The following is a 12,216-nucleotide window of genomic DNA, read 5'->3' as shown; positions in this document are numbered from 1 at the left end:
GGACAGATGGACAAACAGGCGTTGAATCACTTTCAGTAAGGTTTCGTTTCATGATCAAAAAACAAATAAATAAAACTTATATCCCAGAAACCTGTCGCATTTTTTAATACATGAAGCGTGACTGGTTTCAAGAGTAACTGTATATGTATGTATGAAGCTGGTACAAAATTTCCTGATACACATTCTTAAGATGAACGTAGAACTGATTATGAAAACATTATTATCATATTATTTCAAGTAACTGAAGCATGTCAATTTACACACTTATGCTCTGTTTATTTCGCTTGCTACTCCGTCTTTCATAGCCCAGCAATTGGTCTCAAAAGCTTACCCTTCGACTCTCCAATAAGATAGAAATAACAAAACTTCTGACGTTAAACGGCGACATTCTGCACGGTGAAAATCTCTTCCGTCATCACCGGAATTTCGGGCTCCTACAACAATTGTGACTGCCAGACATGGTACTCTTACGCGCGCTTAAAAATATTTTATCCTTTAACTCGAAACGAATAGTTGAACTTTTCTACAAGGAACGAAGGGTCGAAAACCATTACTCTACTAGTGCAGAATGCGCACTAAAATTATTTTTTCAGCTTTCCTTTCACCCTTTCTGTTCGTCTGATGAGATTTTTCATTTTCTGTTGGCGAGCGATGGGGGAAGATAGGAAATAATAAAACTCCTCTGAAGAAAGTTGAAGTTAGTTACCGAAACGGAAGGACTCCGGGGAAATTCAATTTGCTAAACGCTTTCCTGCGGATATGAATAACCCAAGTCATCTTAGAAGTTCACTGCTTAATTGGCAGAAGCTGTGAATTGTATGCGAATAATGACTTCACACCGTTGAGAGCGGACTTCTCCGGCTTACAAAAAACTCCATTGATTCGGAGACATTAACTTGTCTGATCCAATCTGTTCAAGATTTCACTGTATTCTCTCAGTTTTATGTAAAGAAGTTAATATGGAGATCTAACTCACTTCTAACGAAAATGGATGTTGGACTTAAAAAGTAACCTAGAAGTCAATGCCCTGTTTATAAGCCACTCACTACTAAAATCTGTTCATTTGAATCTTTCGTACTTGTCACACGCATATGCATATTTTATACATTATTGTGGAACATTTCGAACTTCCAATTTGCTAGAGTAGTACTATACAGGAGTGACACTCTAATTATATCCCAACTTATTGATGTATACATATATCCACATAAACCGTACAGCAATCGAATCCATTGTTCAAGTTCATATCTCATGTTTTCATCTTCTAGAGTAAGGACAACACCTTTAAATACAAATTTCGATTCTGTAGCCTTTTATATCGATATCGAGGTTTGGTATATAATTCTCGGGCTGCCTGAAAAGCTACCGATGGCCCACTCTGAAATAATTCTTCGAATCTATGAACTGGTTCCAATGGTCTATAGTAGGCGAAATTAAAGATAGAAGCTGTTACTTGCACAGCGCATATCTGTGCGTACTTTCAGTAAATACAAACATATATGTACATATGTATGAGCTACTACAAGTTCAAAGTGATTAACAAAAGTTACACATACGATGCAGGAGAAGGATCGATTTCAATACGAGACCATAAATGAGAAAACGCCATTAGAATGCTACAATAATGTTTGCTTGAGAAATTTGCACACCCAAACGTTAGTTCTCGGAAATCGTAAAAAGCAGGTTTTATGTGAGAATCAAATGCTGTACCAACGTCCTTTACTTCCTAACAAAATAAATACATGCACCCATTTATTTTCATGTCCCTAAATATTACAATTGGGACTACTTCCTTTATTTTCTCAATATACAAGGAAAATAATGTATAAAATAATTGCAAATAATAAAATTTCTAATTTTGTTATAGATTTTGAATTGGGATACATAAATACATGCACAAATATGTGTGTTTGCATATAATTCCTAAACGTATTGCATCTTTTCATGAGGACGAAGTGTTATATGTATCTTTTTTGTGTGTTTTATGATATGGAGGTGTGTCACACGTACTTTTCTAAAAAAAAACGGTTATATCCCTTGAAACAAAATTTAGTGGAAATATGGAATCTGTGAAGTCACACTCAGAGATTGGCATGATCTTGTAACACTCCCATGTACAGAAAGAGTGCATTTTTTATTTTTCTCCCAATGTATCCATGTGTGGAGAAGGCATTTGATACCGCCTTTAAAGTCTCGTGCCCTGCTAAGTACAGCAAAAAGACCCTGCCACCGTGGTGGAACGAAGATGTCTCTAGTCTCAGGAAGAGAAATCCTCAACATCTGCTACTGGCAAAAATACTGGCAGCCATACAAGGACTGCCTGAAGAAGTACAAGTCGGTCATCAGGACCGCCAAGAGGCAGTCTTGACTGGACTATTGTCAGAACATCGAAAGCACTAGTGAATCCGCGAGGCTCAGTAAGATTCTGTCCAAGGAACATAAGAGCCCATCCTTTCTTAAAAAGTCGGAAGGCTCCTGGACGGAATCTTCTAGTGAAACCTTGGAGCTGCTGGTTCAAACGCACTTTCCCTCCAGCGAAGAGGACTGTGAGTCAGAACCTTGCTTGGAGAGTTTGCGGCAACCCCAGCTGTGCGAGACTATCAAATCGGTAATTACCGAGGATAGGATCGGCTGGGCTATAAACCGCTTCTCCGCATACAAATCTCCAGGCCCAGATAGCACAATGCCAGTCATGCTACAGAAGCAGCAGGAATGGGTTGTGCCGTGGCTTGATGAGATTTACCAGAGCTGCATCACTTTAGGATACGTACCGCAGTCCTGAAGGCGCGCACGAGTGGTTTTCATACCGAAAGCGGGCAGGCGCGGTCATGAGTCCGCGAAGGACTCTCGGCCAATCAGCCTGACCTCTTTCGTGCTGAAGACCCTAGAACGCGTCCTGGACATTCACTTAAGGACGATTATGGAGAGAACGCCTTTCTCTAAGTCCCAGCATGCCTACCTCAAAGGAAAATCCACAGAAACCGCCCTCCACGAGGTAATTGGCACGGTTGAGCGGTCGCTGCAGTACAAGCAGTATACCCTTGCTGCCTTCTTGGATATAGAAGGAGCTTTCAACAACGTCAATACCAACGCCATCAAGGAAGCCTTGACCGGTATTGGATTGGAGGGGTATCTCACGCATTGGATTATATCCATGCTGAGTACCAGGATAATCCAGTCCGATCTGGGAGGCAACCACTTGACCACAACTGTGAACAGAGGCACACCCCAGGGTGGCGCCATCTCACCGATGCTCTGGTTAATAGTAATGGACAAAATTTTACGTACATTGGACAGCAGCGAGGTGAAGATGGTGGCGTATGCCGACGACTTGGTGATATTAGAATCAGGGATGTTTCTGTTCATTATGAGCGTTGCGAAAGGTGTGCTTGTGGGCCGCAAGATGCGGACTTAGCATAAACCCAACCAAAACGCAACTGATGCTATTCACCACCAAGACAAGGATACCTGAATTCCATCTACCACGACTGAATGAACAAAGATTGGTTCTTTCCTCTAATGTAAAGTATCTGGGTGTAATCCTGGATCCTAAGCTAAATTGGAGGTTGAACATAGAACTGAGGGTTAAGAAGGCCTGTATAGCCTTCTATGCCTGTAAGAGAACCTTTGCAAAGGAATGGGGTCTCCGGCCGAGGATGGTTCTCTGAATGTACACCGCTGTAGTGCGTCCGATCCTGACGTACGGCTCTATTGTATGGTGGCAGGCTTTGAAGAAGAAATACAATAGAACTAAGCTTAATAGGATTCAAATAACCGCGTGTGCGAGTGCTACGGGGGCTCTGCCATTCTGCCCGGCAGATGCTCTCAATGTACTCCTGCATCTCCTCCCCCTAGACCTCCACATCAAATATGTTGCAGCGTGCAGTGCCGTCAGACCAAGTGAATCCGGATGCTGGACAGCGAAGTCCTACGGCCACAGCAACATCCTAGATGAAATACCCCGAGAAATCTGGGCATTCCCCATGGACTATGTCACATGCAAGCTGAACTGCACGAGAAACTTTGCTGTGGACTTTCCAACCAGGGCTAAGTGGAAGACTGGCGGCGTGTTGCAAGACTACGACACGGTATTCTTTACGGACGGATCAAAGATGGCCTATGTAGTCCGCGCGGGTGTTTTCTCGAATACGGTGTATCCAAGTCGTATGGTCTCCCAAGTTTCGCCAGTGTATTCCAGGCGGAAGTGCTGGCGATATTGGAAGTCTGTCGATGGCTGGAGCGGGATTCGAGCCCCAAGCGTAACATAGCCATTCTAACCGACAGCCAAGCGGCCATCAAGGCCTTGTACTCAACGACGATATCTTCCCGGCTGGTGGGGCAGTGCAGAGACGCGCTCAACCATCTGGGCGGCACGCTCAAGGTCACTCTCCTCTGAGTTCCCGGGCAGCCATGTGGCTGCATGTCGCCCATCCTGGGATAGTAAGTTACTAGTTAGTAATTTTGTTTATAAAAAGATTATTTTTCATATAAGACCTTCAGCAAATTCATTCCTGTAGCCAACTCCAGACCTACTCGTTTTGTAACGAGGTCCACCAATTTGATGTCATAATACTGACTACTACAGCAATAGGGCCAGAATATACAGATTTTCATGTATGAATATCATATAAAAACCAAGAGGATTGTTAACATCTTATAAAGTATCCTTGTTAAAGTCTGTCGTGTCCTATGTGTTATACAAGACATTTTCGGAATAGGCTACGCAAAAAGTTTTCCGAAATTTCAGGATTTCACAATCGGCTTTTGGAAGGAAAGTCTAATGTTGACCAGCACCATTAAACCTGCCTTGATCCAATATGGATTGTTGCGCCAACGATTATTATTATTATAACGTGAACTATACGACAGCGCCAATTGAGTATAAATGAAGAAGGAATTAACCTTTCATGTAAGACAAGAAAAAAAACAAAACATCCCATCAGATAAGGCTATAGACAGTACAATATTTTTACATGTAAAGAAGAGGAACTCATGATTTTTGCGAATGAGCATTATTTCAGCTAGATATATCTTCGCTTGGCATAATTAAAGTTTGCTTATCACACACAAACTCGAAATCACCTTTTCACATTAAAGCCAACCAAGAGAACAGATTCGCAATCGATAGTCGATATCAGCACTCGATAGTCGCCTTAGCCACTTGCGTTAGGAAATATTGCGTAGACTAATGCGATACACATATTAACCAGCAGTCGTCATTCATTCTAATCCGTACCATTACAAATCAATTATTCAAATCCAAGAATCTGCATCCCCATATTCACATGCAGCCACAATTTCTAACCCAAAGCCAGCCTGAAGGAACCGCAAAGGCACAACGGTACTTGGCGTCAGCATCGACAACTTCCACTGCTATATTAACATACAACATCACTCTTGCAATGCGATAATGTTAGGTAATGCAGTGGTGATTGGTAATGCGGTAATGTTAGGTGATGCGGTAATGTTGGAAGCTGCGGTAATGTTAGCGAGTGTTATAATATTTGAAATAATTAAGAATTGCTTTTTTCTATTTGCTACTGATATTTATTATTTTGCAAATACCGATATTTCAGGAACCACTCGTTCCCTTCGCTCAGTGCTAACAAGTCCGACTTACTGCTTTGATTATCGGTTAGGATTCTAATATTCCAAGTTTTCATTAATATTCGTGTTCATAGTGTCATCTGACTATTCTTGGCTGAAAAAATAACAAGAACTTTGCCCACATGCAGGCCGAACAGGATATGGATGTGTTGATCACTATTAATTTTTGCGGAACTCTCCAAGCTTTCTAGGCTTGTCCTCCCCATTCAAGCTGACAATAAACATAGTGAAAGATATAGCATTGCAGTGGATCATCTACCTTTTAACATCAGGATCAGCAGAAGCGCGTAATTCCGTTAGCATGATTGAGACATTTCTGACTCCTCGTTTTCAACTCATATAAAGGTGGATGTATAATTCACAACGCTCAAGTTCCACAGTTGCATTTTTTTTTGTACGCCGACTACAAGGTCAATTATAAATCTAGAGGGCATCATTGAGACTTTGTTTTAGATAGTTAGTCGTTATGGAACGATCGGGGCCTTCCATGCTAAAAGGAGGAGAGGGGACTACCAAGAAAATAAAGCAAGTGCTTCTATCAACTCATGGGTGCGTTTTGTCATCGGTGAATTCTGCCCTAAGACAATAATTAATGAAGAATTTTGTCGGCGTATGAGCCAGATACCCAGACTTATATTGATCAAACGACAAAAGAAATAGTGTATAGGTCACAATTGGGAAAATGCGGCAATTCAATTCCGAACCCACTATCGCAGGAGGCGTAGCATATCGAAAAAGGGATGCAAGTTTCTAGGAACATCGTGGGTAGAATTGAAGTACATTGTAGGAAATCCACAGCGATGGCGCGTTAATGCGGTTAGCGTGCTATGGTCCATGCGGAGGTTTAAGACAACCATTTTATATCTAAATACGTAGGATAGATATAAAAAAAATGTTGCGTCCCTCCCTCACATAAAAGGGGAAAAAGTCATTTCAGAGTTGAAGAGTCCAGCTTTTGATTTCCGACCTGTCTTAAATTCCAAACGGGCCAAGCAGCGTTGTGGACTTGTGGAGAACAAGCCTTCCAGGAAATAATGGAGCACCCGGAGGAGGGCTTCATCAGAGCGAAGGTGAAGGGCATCCACATCTACAGCTGCTCCACCCAGCGCTACACTCGTCGAGTATGAGCGGATGCTTGCTGCTCTTGTTTTGGATGCAAGAGGACGTTGGCCGATCATAATAGGAGGCGATTTCAATGCGTGGGCTCTTGAATGGGACAGCCGGATAACTAATGTCAGGGGACGTGTTCTCCTCGAAGCATTCGCGGAGCTGGACGTGGTACTGGCGAATGTTGGGTCTTCGTACACTTTCCGGGGAAGGGGCCTGGGGTCTATAGTGGACCTGACATACGTGAGTGCCACTTTAGCCAGTAGAATCGCTTGGCATGTCAGTGAGGACTATACTCACAGCGACCACCAGGCAATCTGCATAGAAATCAAGGGCGGATCGAGCTCGAAAAAGAGTTTTCGCAAAATGCCGGGTGGTATGCTTGGCTGGACAGTGAAAGCGTTCGAGGGGGACACGTTTTCCGCGGTGCTCAAATCCGACATATCCCTGAATGGTACGGCTGGAGAGAAAGCCACCCAGATCACTCGCTGGGTGACGGAAGCATGCGATGCTACTATGCCCAGAAGGCCATTGCTCCCCAGTAGGCAACCCAACTACTGGTGGAACAACGAAATCGCAAGTTTGCAAGCCGCATGTTTTCGGGCAAGGAGGCTTTGCCAGAGGCTCAGGGGAAAACCCGGTGGCGACGGTCGAGAGGAGGCACACAAGCAATTGCGTGGCCGCCTAAAAGAAGCCATTCGGAGGAGCAAAAAGAACTGCTTCAAACAGCTGTGCGACCATGCGGACATAAACCCTTGGGGCGAGGCTTACAGAGTGGTGATGAAAAGGCTGCGGAAATCAGCCCAGGTGACCTGTCGGCGCCTCCTGAAACAGATTGTTACCACTCTGTTCCCTCCCCACGAAAATAGGGGAAGGCAAATTTTTGTCCAGCCAAATGTCGGCATAATACCGCCTGTAACTGTGGAGGAGCTGCGGGAAATATGTGGTAGGTTCGGTGACAACAAGGCCCCAGGTTTAGATGGCATCCCCAACCGAGCTTTGAAACTGGCAGTGAAGACTAGGCCCGACCTTTTCGTCAACACCTTCGAGGCGTGCCTAAAAGAAGGAATATTCCCTGCCCAGTGGAAAAAGCAAAAGTTGGTGTTGCTTCCGAAGCCTGGCAAACAACCTGGAAACCCAGCTTCGTATCGTCCTGTCTGCCTGTTGGATACAATGGGGAAGATGATGGAGAGAGTCATCTACAACAGACCCCTGCCCATCGTCGAAGCCAGCAATGGTTTGTCGGAACGCCAGTTTGGTTTCCGACGCGCCCACTCTGCGGTCGACGCAATTGGCATGGTGGTAAACCGGGCAAAAGGTGCACTGATTTCTGGCGGCTGCTGTGCCGTGGTGGCGTTGGATGTCAAAAACGCATTCAACTCGGCCAACTGGAATAGAATTAAAGGGGCGTTGGCTGACATAGGTGTCCCCGGATACTTAGCGAATTTGGTGGAAAACTACCTCTCAGAGAGGACTCTCTGGTACGGGACGGATGAGGGCCCCAAAGAGTACATTGTCACAGCCGGGGTACCACAGGGATCGGTACTTGGTTCCCTGTTGTGGAATATCATGTATAATGGGGTACTCGCTCTTCCCGGCTGTCTGTCGGCTTTGCTGATGACCTAGCTGTGGTTGTTGCAGCAAAACACCTAGAAGATGTGGAGGTTTACGCAACAGAAACAGTGAGAGCGGTAAAGTCCTGGCTAGAAAAGGCCGGGCTGACCTTGGCGGACGCGAAAACGGAAGCGGTCTTAATAACGAAACGCAGGAAAAATAACACTGTAAAAGTGGAGGTCGGTGGACATACGGTCGTATCAAAGCCGGCTATCAAATACCTGGGGGTAATAATTGACACCAAATTGAGTTTTAGGGAATACCTAGAGTATGCATGCCAAAAGGCAGCCAGTGCCACCACGGCACTTGCAAAAGTGTTGCCAAATATTGGTGGGCCGAAACATTGCCGGAGGTTGGTGCTAGCCGGAGTGGCGCGCTCCATCCTGCTCTACTCGTCGCCTGTGTGGACAGAGGCGCTTGCCAACTCTCAGAGACGGAAGCAGGTGAACTCGGTTTACCGGCGGATGGCTTTGAGGGTTTGCAGTGCTTTTAGAACCACATCGGATGAGGCAGTATTGGTGGTGGCAGGCATGATCCCGGTTGACATTCTGGCCAAAGAAATGAGTGTCCTGTACAATGCAAGACACATGGAGGGGCATGCACAGCGTAGAAATGCGGCAAGGTCAGAGTCGCTTGATCTCTGGCAACGCAGATGGGACGAGTCTGCGAAAGGTCGGTGGACGCACAGGCTCATTCCCAACATTAGGGTGTGGCTTGAGCGAAAACATGGGGATACCAACTACCACATTACCTAGTTCCTCACGGGACACGGTGGTTGCTACAGGCAGTATCTGCACCGCTTTGGGTTGGATGATTTTCCGAACTGTCCCAGATGCGATGGCATACCGGAGGATCCAGAGCATGTGATGTTTCACTGCCCACGATTTGCGATGAAAAGAAGGAGCTTAAACCAGGTGCTGGGCAGGAGCGGGACCCCGGAGAGCTTGGTTACTGAGATGCTGGAGTCCGAGGAGAAGTGGCTTGCGGTTGGCTCCGCAATCATCCAAATGCAGGAGGAGTTGCAGAAGGAACAAAGAAGGAGGAAAGCTGCAAATAGGAGAAGGATAAGTGCCTAAGAGCAAACCTACCCCGCGAAGTAATACCTCAATGGTGGTCCCGCGGGGCTGGGGCTGGAGAGACCGGGGGTGGTTTTTAGTGGGTGTGAATCCCACACGCGCTCGCTGTTGTTCCGCCGTTTGGGCGGCGGAGCTGCGGCGGACGTGTCTTTCTAAGATTTTCCACCTCCGTGTACGCACAAAAAAAAAAAATTCTAGGTAAAGCCGACAAAAAATGCAACCATACTTATACACATATATATACATATATATGTATAATACTATGACGAGCCTGAAAAAAGGTCAATTAAAAATCCTACACTGTTCGAAAATTATTTACAGCTCTCCAATATTATCGTAATAGCAATGCAAGGATTTCCATATATGGTTCAAAGATATCTATGGGGGTTTTTCAGACCAAATAAACTCGCAATACGCAACTGGTTAAGAATGATTGCTGGAGTTGAATAATTCACTAGATTGCTTAATTGATTTCAATGATTCAAAAGTATGGTTTGCATAGAATTCGGCTACATACATATGAATGCCCGCTCGTATTTCCTATTGAAGCGCACTTTATGAAATATGGACTTATAGTTTGCTTTTCACATTTTCAGATATCTACAAATAATATCCACCAAACCGTGAAATGGTCAATATTTGGTTGCCGATTATGATTATTGGATGCTTTTGGAACTTTCGACGTTCAGATTCGTTAATATCATGCCCAACCGAGTGCATATGTCTCTCGCAGACACAGGTAAGCATAATCGATCATATTGGGATACTAGTCCTTTGTTTCCATACCTCTGACAGTGAGAATCCTCTATTCACAAGCAATACACAATATGCTAAAATGAAAATCTTTATCTGTTCACGTTATTACAGGTTCTTTGTAATACAGGCGGCCTGAATCAAATACCACTGCAGAGTCTTCCTTCTACTGTCGAGAATCTTGCCCTCACCAAAAATAACTTTCCCATCATCAAATCGGATTCGTTTGCAGGTCTTCGAGCGCTAAAGAAGCTATCGTTGGACGGCAATAACATTACGAAAATCAAACAATTTGCATTTCGAGGTTTGCCCCGCTTACGTGAGCTCTCCATCCAGTACACACCACTACGAACAATATCGCAATTTGCTTTCGCCGGCCTCCAGAATATTTCGACAATCCTTTTGAGTCATAATCAAATCGCTCGCATAGAGTGCAATGCATTTGCAGGAACGTCGAATGTGAAATTGATTCTACTATCCAATAACCCCATGGTCAAATTGGAGGCGTCAGCATTTTCAGGGTTAACCAACGTTGGACACTTGATCCTGCCGTCTGGCATCCGTGAAATAGAACAAGATGCATTCTATGGTATGGATACCGTTGGACTCTTGAAACTTGCCTACATGGATTTGAAGGAGTTACAGCCGTACACTTTCAGAGGATTAACCAATGTGTTAATTCTCACACTACAGGAGTCGGATTTGGGAACGATCTGTGCAAATGCTTTCTCAGGAATGTACCAAGTCGACACTTTGCAAATACTAAACAATAAAATCGATGCCATAGAAGAGCTCAATTTTACGTATACAAATCAAGTGAAGAAGCTAAAGTTCACTGGAAACCACTTATTAGAAACCCCCGATCCAAATGCAATCCTTTTGGATGGAGTCGAGAATTTATCAGTCATCAACAATCACTTTCCCTGTGGATGCCACATCCATACGTTGTTAGACTCCGCATTGGCAAATGGAACCTACCACCAAAGTCATTTTCTTTCAAAAAATTTCTGCATATCTCCGCTAGAAGTTAATGGTCGACCAATGAGTGATTTAGATTTATTTTCAATTGGGAGATGCCAGGAGCAAGTCACTCGTGAGAATTTAGAGGCATCGCGGACGTCCCGCCTAGGGTTTAGAGCGTCTATTTATCTTCAAATTCTAGTCGGCGTTCATGTTGCTCTCATCATATGTTTGCTGAGCTGTCGAGCTTACAACCTAGATATGAAATTTAGATGAACATCGTTGTAAAAGCCTTTTCGAGTCAGCGTGCACTATGTATCGAAGCAGCAACTGGACAAGCGGGTGGCCAATGGCTGCACACGGTATGTTCAGGCAAATTCGAAGCGGACTTCGGATACTTGGGTTGCACGTCAGTTTTCAACGAAAAGTAGCGCACGTCCTAGAGCTATTTTTACTCAAAATGCAACAGCGTTGCTGAGAATACATATACTAGACAAGCAAAATACAGATTGAATTGAAGTGGACAGAGTGGAGATAGGTCGCTTCAGAGGCGAACATTGAAAAGGGTCTGAAAAGAAATGATTTACGAAACAATGGAGCGGAGAACATATCACTAATATACTCAACAGCAGCCTCTAGTTACGGAAATATATGGCTAATTTGCCTAATATTTAGGCTGTAATCGGAAAGCACTTTCATTTCTAACGATTTGAACTAAACATCCATTAAGAAAATTTGCAGAAATTGTATTTCGTTTATTGGTGCATATAAATCCAAATTAATGCTCAATTGCAGTACGTTTTAGACATCTACCTTCATGAACTGGAAACACTTAATTAATTAATTAAGTTTTAAGTAAAATATTGAAGCATCTCCGTAAAACAATGCTTTCAATTTATTTATCCAGAAATTCAATTCAATTAGTTTTCTCTAAAGTTTTATAATAATAAATCAGATTCACATCAAAATGTTACACTAGCTTGGTTTTTTGTTGTTGTGGTATAAATTATATTGTTATATAAAAACTGTTCGAGGCTATTTTTCTGGTCCACGTATCATCATTTTCATCTTTATTATTGTGAATCAGAACAGCGACAAA

The 12,216-nt window shown here is 43.8% G+C and overlaps 1 protein-coding gene across 1 annotated transcript in view; it reads left to right on the top strand.

The window, feature by feature from the left end:
• Window positions 1-11,945, top strand: part of LOC119658452 (insulin-like growth factor-binding protein complex acid labile subunit) — a 107,356-nt gene extending 95,411 nt beyond the window's left edge. Inside the window, exons 3-4 of the mRNA XM_038065859.1 lie at window positions 10,001-10,143; window positions 10,272-11,945. Coding sequence (XP_037921787.1) covers window positions 10,033-10,143; window positions 10,272-11,393 — 1,233 coding nt within the window. The 5' untranslated portion in view covers window positions 10,001-10,032 and the 3' untranslated portion in view covers window positions 11,394-11,945. The remainder of the gene's footprint in view (window positions 1-10,000; window positions 10,144-10,271) is intronic.
• Window positions 11,946-12,216: the final 271 nt, after the last annotated feature.

Source organism: Hermetia illucens, chromosome 5 (genome assembly GCF_905115235.1).
Source record: "Hermetia illucens chromosome 5, iHerIll2.2.curated.20191125, whole genome shotgun sequence".
Taxonomy (NCBI): domain Eukaryota; kingdom Metazoa; phylum Arthropoda; class Insecta; order Diptera; family Stratiomyidae; genus Hermetia; species Hermetia illucens.
Note: the sequence above shows the minus strand (reverse complement) of the source record. Positions and strands in the feature narration are given on the sequence as shown.